The sequence below is a fragment of the Coregonus clupeaformis genome, chromosome 10, assembly GCF_020615455.1.
Source record: "Coregonus clupeaformis isolate EN_2021a chromosome 10, ASM2061545v1, whole genome shotgun sequence".
In the NCBI taxonomy this organism is placed as follows: Eukaryota; Metazoa; Chordata; class Actinopteri; order Salmoniformes; family Salmonidae; genus Coregonus; species Coregonus clupeaformis.
In genome coordinates, this window is record NC_059201.1 from 38,519,365 (window position 1) to 38,545,968 (window position 26,604).

At 43.7% G+C, this 26,604-nt stretch overlaps 1 protein-coding gene across 1 annotated transcript in view; it reads left to right on the plus strand.

Annotated features, from left to right (window-relative positions):
- Positions 1–26,604, plus strand: part of LOC123491681 (solute carrier family 2, facilitated glucose transporter member 9-like) — a 92,552-nt gene that overhangs the window by 45,556 nt on the left and 20,392 nt on the right. The window contains exon 4 of the mRNA XM_045223321.1: positions 15,415–15,575. Coding sequence (XP_045079256.1) covers positions 15,415–15,575 — 161 coding nt within the window. The remainder of the gene's footprint in view (positions 1–15,414; positions 15,576–26,604) is intronic.

Genomic DNA, 26,604 nt, shown 5'->3' on the forward strand with positions numbered 1-26,604 from the left:
TCTGTCACATGATCTCAGTATATTTACACCTGTTCTGAAAGGCCCCAAAGTCTGCAACACCACTAAGCAAGGGGCATCACCAAGCAAGCGGCACAATGAAGACCAAGGAGCTCTCCAAACAGGTCAGGGACAAAGTTATGGAGAAGTACAGATCAGGGTTGGGTTATAAAAAAATATCAGAAACTTTGAACATCCCACGGAGCACCATTTAAATCCATTATTAAAAAATGGAAAGAATATGGCACCACAACAAACCTGCCAAGAGAGGGCCGCCCACCAAAACTCACGGACAAGGCAAGGAGGGCATTAATCAGAGAGGCAACAAAGAGACCAAAGATAACCCTGAAGGAGCTGCAAAGCTCCACAGCGGAGATTGGAGTATCTGTCCATAGGACCACTTTAAGCCGTACACTCCACAGAGCTGTGCTTTACGGAAGAGTGGCCAGAAAAAAGCCATTGCTTCAAGAAAAAAATAAGCAAACACGTTTGGTGTTCGCCAAAAGCCATGTGGAAGACTCCCCAAACATATGGAAGAAGGTACTCTGGTCAGATGAGACTAAAATTGAGCTTTTTGGCCATCAAGGAAAACGCTATGTCTGGCGCAAACCCTACACCTCTCATCACCCCGAGAACACCATCGGCAGGGACTGGGAAACTGGTCAAAATTGAAGGAATGATGGATTGCGCTAAATACAGGAAATTCTTGAGGGAAACCTGTTTCAGTCTTGCAGAGATTTGAGACTGGGACGGAGGTTCACCTTCCAGTAGGACAATGACCCTAAGCATACTGCTAAAGCAACACTTGAGTGGTTTAAGGGGAAATATTTAAATATCTTGGAATGGCCTAGTCAAAGCCCAGACCTCAATCCAATTGAGAATCTGTGGTATGACTTAAAGATTGCTGTACACCAGCGGAACCCATCCAACTTGAAGGAGCTGGAGCAGTTTTGCCTTGAAGAATTGGCAAAAATCCCAGTGGCTAGATTTGCCTAGTTTATAGAGACATACCCCAAGAGACTTGCAGCTGTAATTGCTGCAAAAGGTGGCTCTACAAAGTATTGACTTTGGGGGGGTGAATAGTTATGCATGCTCAGGTTTTCTGTTTCTTGCCATTATTTCTTGTTTGTTTCACAAGAAAAAATATTTTACATCTTCAGAGTGGTAGGCATGTTTTGTAAATGAAATGATACAAACCCCCCCAAAATCAATTTTAATTCCAGTTTGTAAGCAACAAAATAGGAAAAATGCCAAGGGGGGTGAATACTTTCGCAAGCCACTGTATACCAGGCGGTGTCAGAGGAAGTCCCTAAACATTGTGAAAGACTCCAGCCACCCTAGTCATAGACTGTTCTTTCTGCTCCCGCACGGCAAGCGGTACCGGAGCACCAAGTCTAGGTCCAAGAGGCTTCTAAACAGATTCTACCCCCAAGCCATAAGACTCCTGAACATCTAATCAGATGGCTTCCCACCTTTGCACAGAGGGTCATATTAGTGTGTAGCCCAAACGGTTCGGACGTTACAGACAGAAGTTGGCAAATTGGCTGTACCGACTTCAGACGGGTCTCCTGACACTTGTGGAGGTCGTAGAGCAAAATTGAGAACATCATCGCGTTCGTGAGAGTCTCATAGAGGAGTATTAGTTTATAGGCCACGTTCGGACGCTACAGACGATTTGGTGAGAAAACCGATTTTCAGGATGTCTCATGGTCTGACAAACGCTCTAGCTCTGTCACCTTTCACAGCAGATACGGAAGTGCGACATAGGCGGATGCGGTGGATTGAGACGCATCCAATGCAAAAAACAGATATCTCTAGCTTAAACTGACAGATTTTTATGGGGATTTTTTTATATGCTAATTATTTTCCACGGGGGCGCGGACATCGACCTTAGGGGGGGTTATGGGGATAGTTTGGGATTTTGGCAATGATGCCATTTAACTACAGTGAGGGGGAAAAAGTATTTGATCCACTGCTGATTTTGTATGTTTGCCCACTGAGAAAGAAATTATCAGTCTATAATTTTAATGGTAGGTTTATTTGAACAGTGAGAGACAGAATAACAACAAAAAAATCCAGAAAAACGCATGTCAAAAATGTTATAAATTGATTTGCATTTTAATGAGGGAAATAAGTATTTCACCCCTCTGCAAAACATGACTTAGTACTTGGTGGCAAAACCCTTGTTGGCAATCACAGAGGTCAGACGTTTCTTGTAGTTGGCCACCAGGTTTGCACACATCTCAGGAGGGATTTTGTCCCACTCCTCTTTGCAGATCTTTTCCAAGTCATTAAGGTTTTGAGGCTGACGTTTGGCTACTCAAACCTTCAGCTCCCTCCACAGATTTTCTATGGGATTAAGGTCTAGAGACTGGCTAGGCCACTCCAGGACCTTAATGTGCTTCTTCTTGAGCCATTCCTTTGTTGCCTTGGCCGTGTGTTTTGGGTCATTGTCATGCTGGAATACCCATCCACGACCCATTTTCAATGCCCTGGCTGAGGGAAGGAGGTTCTCACACAAGATTTGACGGTACATGGCCCCGTCCATCGTCCCTTTGATGCGGTGAAGTTGTCCTGACCCCTTAGCAGAAAAACACCCCCAAAGCATAATGTTTCCACCTCCATGTTTGACGGTGGGGATAGTGTTCTTGGGGTCATAGGCAGCATTCCTCCTCCTCCAAACACAGCGAGTTGAGTTGATGCCAAAGAGCTCCATTTTGGTCTCATCTGACCACAACACTTTCACACAGTTCTCCTCTGAATTATTCAGATGTTCATTGGCAAACTTCAGACGGGCATGTATATGTGATTTTTTGAGCAGGGAGACCTTGCGGGCGCTGCAGGATTTCAGGCCTTCACGGCGTAGTGTGTTACCAATTGTTTTCTTGGTCACTATGGTCCCAGTTGCCTTGAGATCATTGACAAGATCCTCCTGTGTAGTTCTGGGCTAATTCCTCACCGTTCTCATGATCATTGCAACTCCACGAGGTGAGATCTTGCATGGAGCCCCAGGCCGAGGGAGATTGACAGTTATTTTGTGTTTCTTCCACCCTTCACCTAACCCTTTAACCTATCTCCTAACCTAGCTAATGTTAGCCAGTTAGCTACCGTTAGCCACCTAGGCACCTAGCTGGAATTCGTAACATATTGTACTTTTAGCAAATTCGTAACATACAATACGAATTGTAATTCATAACATATCATATGAAATGGGTGATGGACATCCACAAATGAATACATACAGTGGGGAGAACAAGTATTTGATACACTGCCGATTTTGCAGGTTTTCCTACTCACAAAGCATGAAGAGGTCTGTAATTTTTATCATAGGTACACCTCAACTGTGAGAGACGGAATCTAAAACAAAAATCCAGAAAATCACATTGTATGATTTTTAAGTAATTAATTTGCATTTTATTGCATGACATAAGTATTTGATCACCTACCAACCAGTAAGAATTCCAGCTCTCACAGACCTGTTAGTTTTTCTTTAAGAAGCCCTCCTGTTCTCCACTCATTACCTGTATTAACTGCACCTGTTTGAACTCGTTACCTGTATAAAAGACACCTGTCCACACACTCAATCAAACAGACTCCAACCTCTCCACAATGGCCAAGACCAGAGAGCTGTGTAAGGACATCAGGGATAAAATTGTAGACCTGCACAAGGCTGGGATGGGCTACAGGACAATAGGCAAGCAGCTTGGTGAGAAGGCAACAACTGTTGGCGCAATTATTCGAAAATGGAAGAAGTTCAAGTTGATGGTCAATCACCCTCGGTCTGGGGCTCCATGCAAGATTTCACCTCGTGGGGCATCAATGATCATGAGGAAGGTGAGGGATCAGCCCAGAACTACACGGCAGGACCTGGTCAATGACCTGAAGAGAGCTGGGACCACAGTCTCAAAGAAAACCATTACATTTACATTTACATTTACGTCATTTAGCAGACGCTCTTATCCAGAGCGACTTACAAATTGGTGCATTCACCCTATAGCCAGTGGGATAACCACTTTACACATTTTTTTTTTTTTTTTTTTTGGGGGTAGAAGGATTACTTTATCCTATCCCAGGTATTCCTTAAAGAGGTGGGGTTTCAAATGTCTCCGGAAGGTGGTGAGTGACTCCGCTGTCCTGGCGTCGTGAGGGAGCTTGTTCCACCATTGGGGTGCCAGAGCAGCGAACAGTTTTGACTGGGCTGAGCGGGAACTGCAGAGGGGGAGCCAGCAGGCCAGAGATGGATGAACGCAATGCCCTCGTTTGGGTGTAGGGACTGATCAGAGCCTGAAGGTACGGAGGTGCCGTTCCCCTCACTGCTCCATAGGCAAGCACCATGGTCTTGTAACGGATGCGAGCTTCAACTGGAAGCCAGTGGAGTGTGCGGAGGAGGGGGGTGACGTGAGAGAACTTGGGAAGGTTGAACACCAGACGGGCTGCGGCATTCTGGATGAGTTGTAGGGGTTTAATGGCACAGGCAGGGAGCCCAGCCAACAGTGAGTTGCAGTAATCCAGACGGGAGATGACAAGTGCCTGGATTAGGACCTGTGCCGCTTCCTGTGTAAGGCAGGGTCGTACTCTCCGAATGTTGTAGAGCATGAACCTGCAGGATCGGGTCACCGCCTTGATGTTAGCGGAGAACGACAGGGTGTTGTCCAGGGTCACGCCAAGGCTCTTCGCACTCTGGGAGGAGGACACAACGGAGTTGTCAACCGTGATGGCGAGATCATGGAACGGGCAGTCCTTCCCCGGGAGGAAGAGCAGCTCCGTCTTGCCAGGGGTTCAGCTTGAGGTGGTGATCCGTCATCCATACTGATATGTCTGCCAGACATGCAGAGATGCGATTCGCCACCTGGTTATCAGAAGGGGGGAAAGGAGAAGATTAGTTGTGTATCGTCAGCGTAGCAATGATAGGAGAGGCCATGTGAGGATATGACAGAGCCAAGTGACTTGGTGTATAGGGAGAAAAGGAGAGGGCCTAGAACTGAGCCCTGGGGGACACCAGTGGTGAGAGCACGTGGTGCGGAGACAGCTTCTCGCCACGCCACTTGGTAGGAGCGACCGGTCAGGTAGGGACGCAATCCAGGAGTGAGCCGCGCCGGAGATGCCCAGCTCGGAGAGGGTGGAGAGAAGGATCTGATGGTTCACAGTATCAAAGGCAGCAGACAGGTCTAGAAGGACAAGAGCAGAGGAGAGAGAGTTAGCTTTAGCAGTGCGGAGAGCCTCCGTGACACAGAGAAGAGCAGTCTCAGTTGAATGACCAGTCCTGAAACCTGACTGGTTTGGATCAAGAAGGTCATTCTGAGAGAGATAGCAAGAGAGTTGGCTAAAGACGGCACGCTCAATAGTTTTGGAAAGAAAAGAAAGAAGGGATACTGGTCTGTAGTTGTTGACATCAGTGGGATCGAGTGTTGGTTTTTTGAGAAGGGGTGCAACTCTCGCTCTCTTGAAGACGGAAGGGACATAGCCAGCGGTCAAGGATGAGTTGATCAGCGAGGTGAGGTAGGGGAGAAGGTCACCGGAGATGGTCTGGAGAAGAGAGGAGGGGATGGGATGGGGTCAAGCGGGCAGGTTGTTGGGCGGCCTGCAGTCACTAGTCGCAAGATTTTATCTGGAGAGAGAGGGGAGAAAGAAGTCAAAGCATAGGGTAGGGCAGTGTGAGCAGGACCAGCAGTGTCATTAGACTTAACAAACGAGGATCGGATGTCGTCAACCTTCTTTTCAAAGTGGTTGACGAAGTCATCCACAGAGAGGGAGGAGGGGGGTGGGGGGTGGGGGGGGAGGATTCAGCAGTGAGGAGAATGTGGCAAAGAGCTTCCTAGGGTTAGAGGCAGATGCTTGGAATTTAGAGTGGTAGAAAGTGGCCTTAGCAGCAGAAACAGATGAAGAAAATGTAGAGAGGAGGGAGGAAAAGATGCCAGGTCGGCAGGGAGTTTAGTTTTCTTCCATTTCCGCTCAGCTGCCCGGAGCTCTGTTTTGTGAGCTCGCAATGAGTCATCAAGCCACGGAGCTGGAGGGGAGGACCGAGCCGGCCGGGAGGATAGGGGACACAGGGAGTCAAAGGATGCAGAAAGGGAGGAGAGGAGGGGTTGAGGAGGCAGAATCAGGAGATTGGAGGGAGAAGGATTGAGCAGAGGGAAGAGATGATAGGATGGAAGAGGAGAGAGTAGTGGGAGAGAGAGAGTGAAGGTTGCGGCGGCGCGTTACCATCTGTGTAGGGGCAGAGTGAGTAGTGTTGGAGGAGAGCGAGAGAGAAAAGGATACAAAGTAGTGGTCGGAGACATGGAGGGGAGTTGCAGTGAGATTAGTAGAAGAGCAACATCTAGTAAAGATGAAGTCAAGCGTATTGCCTGCCTTGTGAGTAGGGGGGGACGGTGAGAGGGTGAGGTCAAAAGAGGAGAGGAGTGGAAAGAAGGAGGCAGAGAGAAATGAGTCAAATGTAGACGTAGGGAGGTTGAAATCCCCCAAAACTGTGAAGGGTGAGCCATCCTCAGGAAAGGAATTTATCAAGGCGTCAATCTCATTGATGAACTCTCCAAGGGAACCTGGAGGGCGATAGATGACAAGGATATTAAGCTTAAATGGGCTAGTGACTGTGACAGCGTGGAATTCAAATGAGGAGATAGACAGATGGGTTAGGGGAAGAATTGAGAATGACCACTTGGGAGAGATGAGGATTCCTGTGCCACCACCCCTCTGACCAGATGCTCTCGGGGTATGCGAGAACACATGGTCAGATGAGGAGAGAGCAGTAGGAGTAGCAGTGTTTTCAGTGGTAATCCATGTTTCCGTCAGCGCCAGGAAGTCGAGGGACTGGAGGGTAGCATAGGCTGGGATGAAGTCAGCCTTGTTGGCAGCAGAACGGCAGTTCCAGAGGCTGCCTGAGACCTGGAACTCCAGGTGTGTGGTGCGTGCAGGGACCACCAGGTTAGAGAGGCAGCAGCCACGCGGTGTGAGGCGTTTGTGTAGCCTGTGCGGAGAGGAGAGAACAGGGATAGGCAGAGGCATAGTTGACAGGCTGTAGCAGATGGCTACAATAATGCAGAGGAGATCGGAATGAAATGAACTAAACATCTGGGAAAGGAGAGAGCAGGGCCTCCCTCACCAAAAAAAAATATAACTCTCCCAACTTCCACCTCAGAAACTATAATTGTTTCACTGAACCACCCGAATAAAACTCTCCCAACTTCCACTTTAGAAATTAGAATTGTTGTAAACTACAGCGGTTCAATGTTTCAAGGAATAGACTCAACTTACTTTATTCAGCTAGCTAACTATGACGCCATAGCTAACTAGCATGCTAGCATCCAATAACACACAGTTTAGCACCAATACTTGGTTACAACAAACTACCAATAGTGTGTTAACACACTAAACAGATAATTTGTGTCCGTGTCTAGTTCTTTCATAACGCAGCAATAATTAAATGTTGGCTAGCTAGCACAAAGATATTGTATTTGGCTACTACAGTACAGCTAGCTGGTAGTGTTGGCTAGCTAGCAATGGCTGCTGTGTTGACTTTGTTTGAAAAACGGCGTCGCTGCGAACGAATGTAGCTGGCTAAAAGGATATTGTATTCAGTTGCTACCGTTGCTAATAGCCACTCGCCAGCTAGTCCAGGAGGTGAGTTAGCTAGCTAGCTTCGTGCTACACCCTGCACCGCCGAATACAAAAGTAACCTACAATAACTACATACAACAACTACCCACAACAGCCCACGATGCCTACCTATAATACCTAATAATATACAGCCCACGATGCCTACCTATAATACCTAACTACAATCTAAATACATAGCTTAAGCCTTACTCGACAAAGCCCAAGCTATGTATAAAGCCAAACTTACCCGACGCCAGCTGTCTGGGTGGCAGACTGCAATCAGTAGCTGTAATTAAGTACAGCAGCTACCAACCACCTAACGTTAATGCCTCGGATAATGAGGTTAGAAAAACAGCTGAATGGTAGGCAGCTAGCTGGCTCAATCACAGGTACTCTTAAGCGTGAAATAACATTGGAAACAACTAACCACAGTTGCTAAAAGTTACCAGTAGCTACCCGCTAGCTAGTTAGCTTTGTTGGTCCAAGTAGTGGGTCAGCTAGCCTCGTGCTTCGCCGGGGTCCGCCGAATACAATACTTACCTACAATAACCTACAATAACCTACAATAACTACCTAAGTAAACTACCTACAATACCCAACTACAATACCTACCTACAATCTAAATACATGGTTTAAGCTTTACTCAACACCATATAAGAAGCCAAGCTTACCTCCTGCTAGAGAAAACACAACCTCTCCCGACCACCGACACACACACGACACATTAGTAACACACTACGCCGTCATGGATTAAAATCCTGCAGCGCATGCAAGGTCCCCCTGCTCAAGCCAGCGCATGTCCAGGCCCGTCTGAAGTTTGCCAATGACCATCTGGAGGATCCAGAGGAGGAATGGGAGAAGGTCATGTGGTCTGATGAGACAAAAATAGAGCTTTTTGGTCTAAACTCCACTCGCCGTGTTTGGAGGAAGAAGAAGGATGAGTACAACCCCAAGAACACCATCCCAACCGTGAAGCATGGAGGTGGAAACATCATTCTTTGGGGATGCTTTTCTGCAAAGGGGACAGGACGACTGCACCGTATTGAGGGGAGGCATATGGATGGGGCCATGTATCGCGAGATCTTGGCCAACAACCTCCTTCCCTCAGTAAGAGCATTGAAGGTCGTGGCTGGGTCTTCCAGCATGACAACGACCCGAAACACACAGCCAGGGCAACTAAGGAGTGGCTCCGTAAGAAGCATCTCAAGGTCCTGGAGTGGCCTAGCCAGTCTCCAGACCTGAACCCAATAGAAAATCTTTGGAGGGAGCTGAAAGTCCGTATTGCCCAGCGACAGCCCCAAAACCTGAAGGATCTGGAGAAGGTCTGTATGGAGGAGTGGGCCAAAATCCCTGCTGCAGTGTGTGCAAACCTGGTCAAGACCTACAGGAAACGTATGATCTCTGTAATTGCAAACAAAGGTTTATGTACCAAATTTTAAGTTCTGCTTTTCTGATGTATCAAATACTTATGTCATGCAATAAAATGCAAATGAATTACTTAAAAATCATACAATGTGATTTTCTGGATTTTTGTTTTAGATTCGTCTCTCACAGTTGAAGTGTACCTATGATAAAAATTACAGACCTCTACATGCTTTGTAAGTAGGAAAACCTGCAAAATCGGCAGTGTATCAAATACTTGTTCTCCCCACTGTACCATACGAAACGTAACATATCATACTAAAAGGAGTGCATCCAATTTACATACAGAATAATACGAAATGCTTTGAGACCAGGTTGGAATAAAAAGAGAGCTGAGTTATTTTGCTTCTTTTGTTGTTTTTTTACCCCGGAGTTCACTTTTAAGAGGACTACATGTGATAACCATAAGAGTGTACAGGATCAGCTGAGGAGGGTTGCCACTTTGTTCACCCTGAAATGTTAGGCACCACCAACCCTTCTGAGCTCCTTTCGCTCCCTTTCATAAATGCTTTAATAAATGCACTTTCACAGGTGGCTGCGCAAATGGAATGGCATCAAACACCTGGAAATCATGTGTTTGATATATTTATTACCATTCCAATGATTCCGCTCCAGTCATTACCACAAGCCTGTTCTCCCCAATGAAGGTGACACCAACCTCCTGTGCTGCACTTTAATGTTGAACGTAATGTTCATGTAGGTTATTAATGTACCCTATGACCACAAATTCTCCTCTGGAAAGTTTCTTCCAAGTATCTTGACTTTCTTCTAATTAAATCTAAAATATAGATGGCAAGTTCCGAAAATAATCTCCCTCTCCATCTGGAGCCGTTTTGGGTTTTGAGAAATGTTTCTTATGTATGGTCATTCGTCCAGTCAGAGACTAGAATCTAGCAGAGGGAGGTGAGTGGAAAAAGCTTTGGCAAAGACCAATTGAGGTCCAAACGCACCAGCTCTTCATCTAATATAAAATATAAAAAAATGCATTCCTATGCACCTATGCATTCGAAAAAACGTATGTTGTTTAAGTCTTCTCGGGAGATGCCATCACCTTTTCCTTTTAGGTACTGTAGGTGAATGGTATTTCAGTCTTAGAGCATTTCATTCTGCTAGCCTTAGGACTTTCTAATGTTTCTATTTGCCACACAAGCAAGACATCACAAGGGAGCTATACCAACCGGCAGAAAAATAGTTTTGATTTATCATTGTATGGCACGGCGCAGAGTTTCAGGGACTGTAATTCTCCAGTGTGAACTGTGTGTAGCCCTTCAAATTGTCATAGCACATCACTCAAGAAGACGAGAGCCATCATCCCTTTTCAGATGGAAACACAGCTTTCGTTGTTTGGTTTGTTTGTCATTGTTCATTGTAGTCCCTTGTAGCTCAGTTGGTAGAGCATGGCGCTTGCAACGCCAGGGTTGTGGGTTCGATTCCCACGGGGGACCAGTATGAAAATGTATGCACTCACTAACTGTAAGTCGCTCTGAATAAGAGCGTCTGCTAAATGACTAAAATGTAAATGTAAAATGTTCACTCAGTGCTGGCTTTGTGTTTGTTTTTCTGCGTCCCATGGGTAACTTGATTTGTTTTAGAATGAGGGGAACGTCCTCTGCAGTGGTCAGTATTTTCCCGGAGGATGTCATAGAGGTTTCAGGCATCAATTCCATAACAACCTGTGTCTTAGAGACAGATCATGATTGATGATAAGTATTTTGTTGTAAATGACATACAGTGGGGAAAAAATGATTTAGTCAGCCACCAATTGTGCAAGTTCTCCCACTTAAAAAGATGAGAGAGGCCTGTAATTTTCATCATAGGTACACGTCAACTATGACAGACAAATTGAGAAAAAAATATCCAGAAAATCACATTGTAGGACTTTTAATGAATTTATTTGCAAATTATGGTGGAAAATAAGTATTTGGTCTCCTACAAACAAGCAAGATTTCTGGCTCTCACAGACCTGTAATTTCTTCTTTAAGAGGCTCCTCTGTCCTCCACTCGTTACCTGTATTAATGGCTTTGTTATCAGTATAAAAGACACCTGTCCACAACCTCAAACTGTCACACTCCAAACCTGCACCAGGCTGGGAAGACTGAATCTACAACAGGTAAGCAGCTTGGTTTGAAGAAATCAACTGTGGGAGCAATTATTAGGAAATGGAAGACATACAAGACCACTGATAATCTCCTTCGATCTGGGGCTCCACGCAAGATCTCACCCCGTGGGGTCAAAATGATCACAAGAACGGTGAGCAAAAATCCCAGACCCACACGGGGGGACCTAGTGAATGACCTGCAGAGAGCTGGGACCAAAGTAACAAAGCCTACCATCAGTAACACACTACGCCGCCAGGGACTCAAATCCAGAAGGGGCCAGACGTGTCCCCCTGCTTAAGCCAGTACATGTCCAGGCCTGTCTGAAGTTTGCTAGAGTGCATTTGGATGATCCAGAAGAGGATTGGGAGAATGGCATATGGTCAGATGAAACCAAAATAGAACTTTTTGGTAAAAACTCAACTTGTTGTGTTTGGAGGACAAAGAATGCTGAGTTGCATCCAAAGAACACCATACCTACTGTGAAGCATGGGGGTGGAAACATCATGCTTTGGGGCTGTTTTTCTGCAAAGGGACCAGAACGACTGATCCGTGTAAAGGAAAGAATGAATGGGGCCATGTATCAGGAGGTTTTCACTCAAAATCTCACTACATCAGCAAGGGCATTGAAGATGAAACGTGGCTGGGTCTTTCAGCATGACAATGATCCCAAACACACCGCCCGGTCAACAAAGGAGTGGCTTCGTAAGAAGCATTTCAAGGTCCTGGAGTGGCCTAGCCAGTCTCCAGATCTCAACCCCATAGAAAATCTTTGGAGGGAGTTGAAAGTCTGTGTTGCCCAGCGACAGCCCCAAAACATCACTGCTCTAGAGGAGATCTGCATGGAGGAATGGGCCAAAATACCAGCAACAGTGTGTGAAAACCTTGTGAAGACTTACAGAAAACGTTTGACCTGTGTCATTGCCAACAAAGGGTATATAACAAAGTATTGAGAAACTTTTGTTATTGACCAAATACTTATTTTCCACCATAATTTGCAAATAAATTCATTAAAAATCCTACAATGTGATTTTCTGGAATTTTTTCCCTAATTTTGTCTGTCATAGTTGACGTGTACCTATGATGAAAATTACAGGCCTCTCTCATCTTTTTAAGTGGGAGAACTTGCACAATTGGTGGCTGACTAAATACTTTTTTTCCCCACTGTACCTAGATATTCCAAGTAAAATACAACAACAAAAAGTTGAGGCATGGAGCAACAGTTATTACAATGATGCATACTATATATTGCCCACCATGGGTTGGAGCTATCCTCACAGTGTATTGCTGTTTATATCACCATGGTATAGGCTAGTGCTGCAACAGCACTCCTCCCCCCAAGCCAGTCAGTACAAGGTTTTATTAGAGATTGAGCCAGAAAGCTTTTAACCTTGTTTCCTGAATTGAACCAAACTACTAAAAAGTCGGTTACACAATAAAGGGTCTGTGACGAAACATAGAGAGAAACTTGTAGAGAGCATTTTGTGATACGTGTGTCACGTCTCCTCCCGTTGCTCCCCTCCGGTGCTCTGATTCGCCGGTCTACTGAGCCACCGGTCTGCGCGCACCACCTCGGCAACACTGGAATGGAAACCCAACGCACCCTAAACACCTCCAGCGCACCTGCACCTCATCATCTCATCACCACCCCTATATAGCCCTGGACTGTTCAGTGTTGTGTTGTGTGTGATTGTTAGTGTCTTGTCGTGTACTCGCTCTTTGTTGTTCTTCTCTTGCTTAGTGTTAAGTAAACCTTTACATTGTTGATTCCTGCGTCTGCGTCCTGCCTCTTCGTATCCTCAGTACTCGTCACAACGTGAAAAGGCCCCTTTGTGCATTTGGCTGTGTAACCACTTTTAACAGCTTCCCTCTGCTAATTTAGATACAGTGAGGCCTATGGTGCAAACATGCTGTTTGATTTCCTTGATAACAGGAAACATCGTAGAGAAATTAGACGGTAGTATGGATTAAAGCCCAAGACCCACCTCCTGATTCATCCCAGAACAGTGGGGTTCCTCTGATAATTGGGCCTACAGATGTAGGATCTTAATTTGATCCCCCTGTTGCAGGATAACTTTCCTGCAATGCAAAACCTGTAGTGTATTTGAGGTTTAAAAAGGCTTCTGAAGTTTCTAATTTCCACGTTGAAATTCCAGACTTAATTTCCCTTGCGAAAAATGTATCTACCCTTACGAAAATGTCCATTTAATTATGATCCACATAATAATTCACATTTCCTGTGGTTGCAGGAATATTTTCCTGCTGTAGCAAACAGGCTCAAATTAAGATCATACATCTGTATTGTGGACAAGCTGAGAAAACCAAAGGTCAGTGTCAGCCTTGGTTACAGGCTTGTATCGTAGATGTAAGTAAATGACACAGACCAAAAACTAGTAATTGACAGAAACAATGTCTAAACTTTTTCTGTCACCTGACTAAGTTTAAAGCCATCATTGTATGTCTAATATATCAATGTGTGTGTTTATTTCATGAAAATAACTCCATCAAATATATTTTGTATCATTTATTTCCCTGAGCCTCCTTTTGCCATTGAAATGCTCAGTCTGATTGGCGGATATGATGTAGACTATAGAGCCCTTCAAAGTAGGAGAATACATATGCAAATAAAAGATGACTGGTCATTGGTCAGAATAATCAGATCAGATTGGGATGTCATGCTGTGGGCCAAAACTCCTTCCCACTTGAACAGGCTGAAATTTCAGGCGTTTTGTTTCCAAAAAGCTTGTACACTAGAAAGACGTTATCATCATTTTTCACAGTTTCCGAGTGTTATTTCAATCTCATAGTGTGGAAATATCATTTAAAAAACAGGATAATCATGTTTTTGACTACACTGCCCTTTAATGCTTTTCAGGCAGCGTTATGTTGCTTTTTAAATGCCCTCTCTCAACCAAGAATGACGCCCCCTTGATCAGTCAACATAAACATTATGTTTATGTAAAAAGCTTAATTCCAAAATGCTATATATCCATTTTCAGAAATGTTGGTAAATTAGCTTTTATTGTTTAAAGAAATTATGAGATTGTTGTGTTTATTCACTATCTAATCATGGAATGGGGTTGTTTAATGACAGAGATGTATTTGTTTAAAATCTATCACTTGATGGTTTCATTTCAGAGAGACAAATAATCAAGTTTTCTTTTCAAAATGCGATATATCTGCCTCACTCTCAGAGAAATAAGTAGTACTGCTAGGGTTTACACAGTCAAATGTAACACAACTACATTTTTAATAAAGAACTGTACAAATTATACATTTGTTACATCAATATTAAAAATATATATTAATTAGTTAATTACTCCACAGTCTGAGCTCAAAATGACTGCCATGGCATTTGTCCTTCCACATCACAAATTAGTTGGCTAATTGGATCCTGAGTAGTCTGATAGTCCCTAGACACATGCAGTCTAAGTCTCCCACCCTGTATCTAAATCCAGTTAGCCGTCTGTGTCCCTCTAACACATTCTTAATATACATCTTTGATATACTCACAAATCAATGAATTGAAGCTAATTATAGTCCAGACACTCACGAACGCACGCACGCACACAGGCGCACGCACACACACACAGTCAATAGAAATCATTTGGGCTGGTTAGACTTCCTCATAGACCAGCTTTGCATGCGTTTCCCTCTCATGGTCCCTTCAGGTGTGGACTGTGTGTGAGAGTTTGTGAAGTTAGGATCCACTGATGATGAAGCTGCAGTCCTCCAGAAGCCAAGCTGGTCATCTGGTTCAATGGCCAAGGAAGTCTTCCTTTTGGGATGGAAGGTTGTAGGATAAGAATGAGAGAGAGAGAGTGCCAGAGACAGACTGGAGACTTGGAGGTTAGCTTTGAAAATAGTGAAATGTCTGACAGACAGGAGAGGTGAATAACTTTTGACTTTCAAGTCTAAATTGCTCTGACGAAGGCCAAGAGGCCGACACGTAAGCTTTAATCAAATAAGTGATACAACCGGGTTTCTCTTTTCTTTGAAGTTATAGCATTATTCTCAACACACCTGCAATGAGAACTCAGATGTGCAAGGGCTTTTTTGAATTTTAAGTCTAAATTGGGGGAGTGTACACATACATATATGTGAATTCACCCATAATTGCTGTCTAGGTGTCCTGGTTCACATTTTTCTAAATGTACAGCATGGACCTTATTAAAAGGTTATGCAAACATTACTTTGAAATCGGATGGAAAAGAAAGCATTTTAATAATTTACCTTGTGTGAATAATGAGTACAAATATTTTTGCTGAGATGCTGACTTCCTTCCTCATCCTCCCTGTACAGTATATAAAGATATTTTACAACAAGACATGGATGGAGCGCTACGGAGAACCCATAGGAGCAGACATGGTCACCATGCTATGGTCCGTCACAGTCTCCATATTTGCCATTGGGGGCCTGCTTGGAGCGCTCTGCGTCACGTTGCTCACGAAACTCATTGGAAGGTAAGTTGGAACACACCTATGATAAGCATTAAAAGAAGAGGCTTGCTGACATAGATATCAATGCATATAAATGAACATTTAAGCCTACATATTTCTCTGCATGGCTCCGTTATTAAGAAGATTAACCATTGCGCTGGTAAGGTAGCGCAGAGGCTTGCAGTTAATTAGGTCCAGTTTTGATGATAAGTGCTTCTGGCATTGTCTGTTGAGTGATCTTTGAGGTGGGAGCACATGACGGTATATTGACAAGTGAACTTCTGAATGTCCATTAGAGTGAAAGGCCTGAACATAGCTTTATCTATTATCTTCATCTTTTATTTTTTTTGTGCAACAACAACACTCACCACACTATTAGCTATTGAAGCAAGGAGAGGAGTTGGCATATACGTTCAAACCGTCCATCCCTCCTTTGGGATTCTTCCCCCATCTCCTTCTCCTCATCAACCTTTGAAAGCGGCTACCTAGATAAACCCTTCCCCCATCTGTTCTTCAGTCTTCTTCCCTCCCTCCCTATCGTCTTTCTCTCTTAGCATTTCAGTGAGCGAACCTTTAGTGGTCAGGACGCACGTAGACAGATAGACAGGACACGGTAGATGGAACATGGCAGGAAGAGCTGAGTGCTGACATCCTAAGGATTCCAGCAGGCCTGGGCGTGGGTGATTCCCTCTAATGGATGCTCCACAGGCCCCCCATGGAGCCAGGCACCACTACATCCGCTCCAGGCACATCTCCATCCATCACAAGGACACTTGCCAGCCAAGCGGATTCCAATAGACGTTTCTGGCCTTTGATGTCACCAGGGATCCTTGAGTTGGTATAATTTCCCAATTAGCGTCCCAAATCAGCGCTTTATGGGTACTATATAGTGTTCCGATTTTGAAACATATCAACGGAATTAAATGTCGATTTCAGACCTGGAGAAGCCACAGAAAAATAAACACAATTTGAGTCCATATTCCCTCCCCCGGGGAGAGAAACGTGTAAAGTGAATTTAACATGAAGCCTCCATTAACTGAGTACAGCTTCATGCCTCAGTTCCCCATTCCCTCTCTCTTCTCATCTGAGAAACTGGTGGGTGTGAGGCTAAAGATGACTTAAAGTCCTGCAGACACAAATAGTACATGACGCAGGGGCAAATGTGTGAGCCACCTTTCAGCTGCAGCACTTAAAACTCCTTGGAATTATTCAGCAGAACTGTATTCAAGTACTGTTTAGCAGAGGTGGGACAAAGTCATTGTTATGCAAGTCACAAGTAAGTCTCAAGTCTTTGCCCTCGAGTCCCGAGTCAAGTCGAGTCAAAGATGAGGCAAGTCCCAAGTCGAGTCAAAAGTCAAAGCCATCAAGTCTCAAGTCGAGTCCAAAGTCCTACCATTTTAGTTTCGAGTCATTTCAAGTCCTCTTACCACAGAAATAAAATGTATACAAATCATGTATGTCTGTAAGATTTGTATTTATTTAAACCTTTTTATACAATAACATTAATCAAATACAGCAAAAAACATAACATTTAATTTTCACAAAAAAAATGCTTGTATTTGAACAGCATATTGCACTAGAACAATGAGAGAGAGAGAGAGAGAGAGAGAGAGAGAGAGAGAGAGAGAGAGAGAGAGAGAGAGAGAGAGAGAGAGAGAGAGAGAGAGAGAGAGAGAGAGAGAGAGAGAGAGAGAGAGAGAGAGAGAGAGAGAGAGAGAGAGAGAGAGAGAGAGAGAGAGAGAGAGAGAGAGAGAGAGAGAGAGAAAAAAAAAAGAATGGTTTACGGGGAAGGACAAACACCAAAGCTCTGGAAGTAAAAACAGTGTGGGAACCTGCACTGCAAATGAACAGATCTTACTCCATGTGAAACTCCTACCACAGGAGAGAGAGAGCTGTGTGGACAGGTGATGAGCAGAGAGTGAGTGTGTGTGCGCGCATGCGTGCTGTGGACAGGTGGAGGGAGGCCCCTATACTGCATTGCATTTGCAAAAGATCAAATTGGCCAAAAGTCTGTCAGTCATTTGTGCACGATGGGGACGCAGAATGATGCCACCATGGCTGAAAACTCGCTCCACTGGAGCACTAGAAGCAGGCACTGCCAAGACTCGGATGGCTACTTGAAAGAGTGAAGGAAGAGTCTTACTGTTCAGTGCCCAGAACAAAAGGGCATTCTGTCCTTCTGCCATGTCAATGTAGTGACTTAGCTGTACTGCTGGTGGGGTCCCAACATCCCTTTTCTGCCTCTTATGGTATGCAGCAAACAGCCCTTCTCCTTCCATGTCCTCTAGTTCTTCTTCAGCAGGCACCGGCACAGGCTGCTCTGTCTCTGCAGCATCTTGCAGGATCAATTCTAAAAATAAAAATAAAAACGTGTCACAACAGCAGAAACAAAAGAGCCCTTATTTCTGATGTTGATGATACTGTTCAAGACTGAAATTTTTTATTATTGTTAAAGTCAGATTAATATCACATTAGATCCTATATCAGATTAAGATCAAATTATTGTACGTTGCATTTAAGTTGCATTGCAAGTCAATAATATTTACCTTTAACTCGTTGTGCCACCTCTGCCTTGATGTCACGGTTGACCAGCACATGGGGGCTCAATCCACAGCAGACAAAAGGCTGGATCCAAGGCAGCTGCTTTCAGGTAGACTGTGTCTGAAAAGGGGGCAGTGATCCCTTCTTGAGACTGGGCCATTTTTACATTAATGAAGATCCCAAGAAATCTTTTTTTCAGGGATGCCTGCAGACCTCTGACCAGGCCACTCAGGGAAACGAACTTGAGGCTTCAGCTTCTCAAGATGGTGATTGAGGGACAAGATGGATGGAACAACTGCACTGATTGTAATGACTTTCTCCCCCTGTGTCAAATCAGTTGCTTCTCCGAACGGTTTTAAGATGTCCACCAACTCCTTCAGCAGATTCCACTCTCGTGGTGTGAATGACAGTTCTTTATGCCCGGCCTTCTCAAGAACTGCGCAGAGCTTTTGCTGATCACAATGAAGGACTGCTTTTACCTGCCGCAGTGTGGAATTCCACCTCGTGCTCACTGCAGCAGGGATGCCTCTGTGCTCCCCAAATTCACCATCGAAGATGTCTTTAAACGTTGTGCTTGTGTGGAGCAGGGAGCTAAGTTTTGATAACTTGGAGAGAGAAGGACATGCCGCTTTTGTTTCTTTCAAACCGTCTCCCACAACCAGCTGCAATGTGTGTGCAAAACACTGCAGGCGCTGTTTCTTTGCCATAGCAGCATCGACGGTTTGCTGGTCTTCTTGGGTTAAGTCATGCCATAGCTCAGGATCATCAAGATTATCTCCAGCATCTTCATCTTCCTCCTGTTCGCTAGGGAAGCAGACTGTAAATGCCTTGGCATGTTAGCAGCATTGTCACTAATTATATAGTCCAATTTAGCTTTGATGTTGTATTCATCACATATTGCCTCAAATTGGTCACAGATTCGCTCTGCTGTGTGAGAGCCTTTGAAGCGGTTGCAGGCCAAGAGATTAGTCTTTAGCTGTACCCTCTCTGCATCTCGCTCCATCCAGTGCACAGTGACACCAAGGAATCCCCTCATCTTTCGATCAGACCAAATGTCCACAGTGACTGAAACATGGTCAGTGTTGCTCAATTGAGTTTTTAACTTTGACCGTCTCTCCTCAGCAAGGCTCTCTGTTTTTGTGGTCAGCGTTCGGCGACATACTGGGGTATACTTGCTGTCCAGCACAGCCAGAAAGTGACGAAAGCTCTTATTTTCCACAATAGACAGAGGGAAATTGCAATCAATAATCAAGTCAGACAGTATCGCATTGGAGATGGCCTTCTGCTGTGGGTGGGTCAGGCTGTAACGCCCTACACGAGTGTCAAGGAATTGTGAGATTGAAGGCTGTTGTGGTTCATCTACGATGATTTTGTTCATCTGGTATTCTTCATACCTGTAACAGAGAAGAATATGAAACAGATGTCAGAAAATCCTTTACAGCCACACATGTTGTATTTGAAACTACTCTTTACTCATATCAATGTTGTTGTGTTAATATTCATTGCCTATTGTACACTACGGTTTACGATAATACATTTCAGTTTCAGTGTATGCAATATTAAGAATATTTTCACTGCTTCAAAATTCATAAGAAAGCCCTTTCCCTCAAGAAACTGAAGTCATATGCTTTATAGCAGTGGTTTTCAAAGTGGGGACGGGGACCCTTGGGTGCCGCGAGGGGTTCTAGGGGGGCCATGGCAAGTTGGCATGAAAAGTATAGAAAAACAAAATAATTGAATAAATTAAATAACTAAAGTAAACCAAATTAAACCAAAAATAAGCTAAACAATATTCCCATTAGTTAAGAACTGCACTATAATAATCTATTGCATCTCTGAACATTACTACTATAATCGTTATTATTTTATTATATACTGTATATATCCCAGTGGTGCGCTGCCTCACAGACCTACTGTAGACTACGGTAGCACTCTGTCCATGCGCTGTCTGCTGTTTGGGCATGATATGAAAAGGGAAGGCTAATGGTGGATCTACTGTGACTGTGTTATCATTTTCCTCTTTACAATGTATACGTCTTACTATGTTTCCTGTTGTACTTGGATGGGTTTAGGGATGCACCAACTACATCCGAGTTGTGAAAGGGGGGTGCATTCATTGTTTAATTGTGATATTTTGTCTTCAGCGACAGTTCTGCTTAGTTGTGATTAACCAAAATTACATAAACGACCTCAATGAGGCAGCACACCAGCAACTCTGAAACTGAATTCTAAAAGCGCTTAACGTGAAAAGCTTAACGTTGCTTAATGCTTAATATACTAAGACAGTAATATTATAAGACCAAACTCTGCAAATATCATATTAATAAAGCATACTATGTACAAAACATCAGATGAGCCCAGAATATGAACGCAAACACGTTTAATAACACGTTGCGTTTTCCTCCCATAGAAAACCATTATAAGAAAAGGCTTAACGTGTCTTATGTACTAAGACAGTGTTATTAAAAGACCAAACTAAGTAAATATCATATCAATAAAGTATACTATGTACAAAACATCAGATGAGCCCAGAATACATAGTAGCCTACATAAGACATGTTAAGCCTTTTCTTATAATGGTTTTCTATGGGAGGAAAACACTTAACGTGTTGTTAAACGTGTTTGCGTTCATATTCTGGCCTCATCTGATGTTTTGTACATTTAGTATACTTTATTAATATGATATTTATAGTTTGGTCTTTTAATATTACTGTCTCAGTATATTAAGACACGTTAAGCCTTTTCTTATAATAGTTTTCTATGGGAGGAAAACGCAAGCGTGTTATTAAACGTGTTTGCGTTCATATTCTGGGCTCATCTGATGTTTTGTACATAGTATACTTTATTAATATGATATTTACAGAGTTTGGTCTTTTAATAACACTGTCTTAGTACATTAAAGAACGTTAAGCGTTTTTTCACGAAAGCGTTTTAGAATGTCCATATAATAGCAGTTCAAAAATCCATATTTTTGTAAGCATGAACCAGCAAGGGAGACGTGCGTTTGTCTCGTTGATACAGTAAATATGCAGCAGCTAGCTAGTAAGTTACGGTACATCCGATAAGGTGCGTAGCATTCGTTTCAAAACTTACCTTTCTTTGTGCAACTTCAGGTGTCGAACAAAGTTGGACGTTGTGGCAGCTCCGTCTGTAATCTTCGATCCGCATGTTTTGCAGATTGCAACTCGTTTTTTGTCGACTACCTCGTAATTTTTATAGCCAAACCAAACTATCTTCGGTATCATTTTGACAACTGGCGCGTTGTTGCTTGATGTGCTTCATTGGTTGTCTTGCAATGTGCCTGCTTAGATGCTGTCGAATCAAAACAACGTGGGACTACAGTGATTGGATAACGTGCAGGCAGCGCGCGCTCTCTGTATGCATACAGGTGGATGGTGCACATTTTTTTCACAGATGCAGATAAACGGAGAGCGGCGCGGCCGTGTGAAAAAAATTTTCCCCAGTTTTCATGGGAAGTAGCAAGTCTTCTCGAGTCATAAGGCGCAAGTCCAAGTGAAGTCACGAGTCATTGATGTTAAAGTCCAAGTCGAGTTGCAAGTCTTTGTACATTTTGTCGAGTCGAGTCTGAAGTCATCAAATTCATGACTCGAGTCTGACTCGAGTCCAAGTCACATGACTCGAGTCCACACCTCTGCTGTTTAGTGCATACATCTATACAAAATAATTGTGGGGAATTATAGAGATATTTATTGTTGCAATACCCTGGGTTAGGGAATTTGTCACATAATTTTGTTTTGACACCATAGAAACTGTGGGAGGAGACATGTATCATCTGATGTCTCATTCCTTTCACTTGACTCCATTATTTCCTTCTCAATTTGTGGAAATAGTATAGCATTTTCTGAGGTGAAACATTTCAGAAATGCTTAATTTTACCAGAGTGAATCAGGGTTTCTGAATTTGAATGACCTGTAGCGTATTTGTTTCTGTGCTCCAGTCAATAATACTCCAAGTCAATAACAGAAACAGTATTTGTGTCAGTCCATTACCTATAGCCTACTCCAAATGACATAATGGACCTACATAGAATACTAAAGGTTTCAACCCTTCTTGTTCACAGACAAAAGTTTTCACTGAACTTGATCAACTTGGTCCATGCGGCTCACTCCCATTGTAGCAATGCAGCTGCTTAATTACAACTACTGTTCCCGGTGCGGACATATTAGCACACTGCGGCCCATAATGATTCTGAGAGTTTGATGCCCCCTGTTGCAGCTCTTGACATTGGTGGAGAGCGATAACATAGACTCTAGAGGTGTGTTGACATCGCCAAGATATCATTCCTTTTTTGCCCTCCCTGATTTGTGGCCCGAGTGATTGAGCGGTTAAGACTACATGCATGTGGTAATAGAAGCTATAGATAATAGAAGCTGAAGTGTTCTAGTCCCTTTGTGTCTTCTTTATACCTCCTACTCATCACTGAAACGTTAGGTAGACTATCTAAAAAGGGACAACCTGTACATGCTCAGACTTAGAGACCATTAGGGGATGACAGTAAAATATGATGTGACAGTTTATGATGTAAGCAATAGTCTTAACCTCACCATACATCATCCTTAATAGCCTTAGAATGAGATTCATAAATATTTATCATATGACTAATACAACCTGGGTTGATTACTTTCTGCATGGCCTAAAATGAGTCGATGAAAGAGACAGCGACATAATATATGATCAGGAATACAAAATGGTTGCTTTTAGATAGCATTGTAAAGGAGGAAATCAAGTGTGATGACCATTGTGAAACGACCCAGCGGCAAAATTTGGCACAACATCTTACGTTATTTTCTGGTTGTACACTGGTTTTCTGGCGCTGGTATGTATAGCGGCAGTTTTACGGGCTTCTGACCAATTAGCATTTTAGTTTTTTTGCGCTGATCTTAACTTGTTTTGTACATAATGATTCCTCCATTCCTCCATCGTTTCCTATGACCGAAAATAGCTTCTGGACATCAGAACAATGATCACTAACCTCGATTTGGAGGAATTCTACTTCAATGACTTGGCCACGCAGGACATACTGCTCACCGGGGACCAGGCTCTAATCCCCGACTCTCGGAAGAGGTAAAGACGGCGATATAGAGGCCGACGTGGGGGCACCTTAATGAAACTACGGCGGCGAGTGAATAAACCGCCACTACCCTCTGTTCTATTGGCGAATCACTGGAGAACAAACTAGATGAGCTCCTTTCGAGACTATCCTATCAATGGCACCTCACCTGAAGAACTGTAACATCCTATGCTTCACAGAGTCTTGGCTGAATGAGGACATGGTTAATATGAATCTAGCTGTTTTTTCTATGCATCGGAAGGACAGAACGGCAACGTCTCGTAAACTCAAGGGCAGGGGTGTGTGTCTCTTTGTTAACAACAACTGGTGCACAATCTATATTATTAAAGGAGAAGTTTACCCAAAATCCGGAAACTCCCACGTGATTCCATACATTGAAATTAGTTCAGTGGAGTTTGCCCTCTCCCCCTCTCTCTCCCTGTAGTACTGAAACAGCTGCAAAAATGGGTCACATGACTCATGACCTTTGCTGGATGCAGGCCTCTCTCTGCTCCGTTGCCAGTGAATTCATGATTTAGAAATCTGTGAAGTGTGGACAAATTCGTTGTTTTATTGAAAGCGTACGGCCAAATTAGCTATTTCTGTCAAAAGTACTATCGGTTTTTAGTCAAGAAATGTGTACTTTTCCACCTAAAACATTTGCGATTATTTTGTATCATTATTTTATGTAGCCAACTGCCACAGCAGCGGAGATGGGTAACAACTGGTGCATGTGCGCACTCAGGGAATCCCTGCTACTTAGAAACTGCACGTTATGCCCTTATTAATTTACTTAAGCCTGAGTATTCGGACGAAGAATTGAGGCAAATTGAGCTTTCAGATGGCCGCTGCCCTCTAGCCACCAGTAGCTGGACCACAGCCCCAACCCATCCTTCGGATCAACACAGACTGCTGGTGCAGTTGTGGCAATTACACTCCAATGCCGCGAATGAGGAATGTTTGTGCTGCAGAGAATTTGAATACGTGACTACAATTCTTACAGAAATGGAGGAACGTAATGATGATAAGGAGCAGTTAGTTAGCTTTTTCAACAAATGGGATTTTGCTGACCACATAAATTCTAGAATTTTTTTCCGTATTCCAAAAACAAATTGAAGACGCACCGCTGTTCCAGCTGGGCCAAATGGACAGTTATCTAACGAGTAAGTAGCTACTTTACATAAACCTCTATGAGCGGGACCATTAGTGAGTTTGTTTTCGCCCAAAACACTATATAGCCTACAGTATGTTTATTTATGACAGTTTGGGGATACTCTATTCTGCAATGTAAAGTGACACAATGTCTATTGTCTCTCAACTGTCATAAATACATGGAGCACATATGCTAACCTGTAGAGCACTTTTATGTCTACATGATATGGTGCCATGGTAATAACACAATAAAAACACATTGAACGTCAAGAATCAGGCTAGGCTACATACCTCTCCATGCTTGCTTTGTCGCTTCAAACACGCCTTTGTATTTTGGCACTGTGTCAGATCCAGTCCATGGAAATACAGTAGCAACAGCTGCATCTTTTAGTATCCTTCGGTTTTCTGTCTCCATAATTTCAGATTGCTTATCTCGTTCATATGCATTGTCGCTGAAGTGCTTGCTACACACATGCAGCGAAGCAAGGTTGGCTGCAGGAGTATTTACATCGTATTTACTATGTCGAATTGCTACTAACCATCTTCTGCATCTTTTATCGGAAAACAGTGACATTTGGTGCCTTCTTCCCTTGGTTTCCTGTATAAAGTGCAGCCAGGGACTGAACACCAACTTGCTGCCATCTCGTTTTCCACTTTGCGTAACTAACTTTACCTGCGATCAGTGACGTGTATTCATGCCAAGGGAATGCCAGGCTTGATGCCAAGGGAAGCCAGGCTTTCCCCAAAAATCTACAAAGAAAAAAAGAAAAACCTTAATGTGCTTCTTCTTGAGCCACTCCTTTGTTGCCTTGGCCGTGTGTTTTGGGTCATTGTCATGCTGGAATACCCATCCACGACCCATCCCCAACCCATTTTCAATGCCCTGGCTGAGGGAAGGAGGTTCTCACCCAAGATTTGATGGTACATGGCCCCGTCCATCGTCCCTTTGATGCGGTGAAGTTGTCCTGTCCCCTTAGCAGAAAAACACCCCCAAAGCATAATGTTTCCACCTCCATGTTTGACGGTGGGGATGGTGTTATTGGGGTCATAGGCATCTTTCCTCCTCCTCCAAACACGGCGAGTTGAGTTGATGCCAAAGAGCTCGATTATGGTCTCATCTGACCACAACACTTTCACCCAGTTCTCCTCTGAATCATTCAGTTGTTCATTGGCAAACTTCAGACGGTATATGTGCTTTCTTGAGCAGGGGGATCTTGCAGGCGCTGCAGGATTTCAGTCCTTTACGGCGTAGTGTGTTACCAATTGTTTTCTTGGTGACTATGGTCCCAGCTGCTTTGAGATCATTTACAAGATACTCCTGTGTAGTTCTGGGCTGATTCCTCACCGTTCTCATGATCATTGCAACTCCACGAGGTGAGATCTTGCATGGAGCCCCAGGCCGAGGGAGATTGACAGTTATTTTGTGTTTCTTCCATCCTTTTTGTGTTTCTTCCATCCTTCTCACCAAGCTGCTTGGCGATGGTCTTGTAGCCCATTCCAGCCTTGTGTAGGTCTACAATCTTGTCCCTGACATCTTTGGAGAGCTCCTTGGTCTTGGCCATGGTGGAGAGTTTGGAATCTGATTGATTGATTGCTTCTGTGGACAGGTGTCTTTTATACAGGTAACAAGCTGAGATTAGGAGCACTCCCTTTAAGAGTGTGCTCCTAATCTCAGCTCGTTACCTGTATAAAAGACACCTGGTAGCCAGAAATCTTTCTGATTGAGAGGGGGTCAAATACTTATTTCCCTCATTAAAATGCAAATACATTTATAACATTTTCTGGATTTTTTTGTTGTTATTTTGTCTCTCACTGTTCAAATAAATCTACCATTAAAATTATAGACTGATCATTTCTTTGTCAGTGGGCAAACGTACCAAATCAGCAGGGGATCAAATACTTTTTTCCCTCACTGTATATACTGTATTCTATACTATTCTACTGTATCTTATTCTATGCCGCTCTGACATTGCTTGTCCATATATTTATATATTCTTAATTCGGGAGCTAGAAACACAATAATTTCACTACATCCGCAGTGTGGATTACAATCGGAAACCCAGTCACGAGCTTCCCAGTGACACAAGCCTACCAGACAAGCTAAATGCCTTCTATGCTCGCTTCGAGGCAAGAAAGACTGAACCATGCGTGAGAGCACCAGCTGTTCCTGATGACTGTGTGATCACGCTCTCCATTGCTGATGTGAGTTAGACCTTTAAACAGGTTAACATTCACAAGGCCGGATTACCAGGACACGTACTCAGAGCATGCACTGACCAGCTGGCTAGT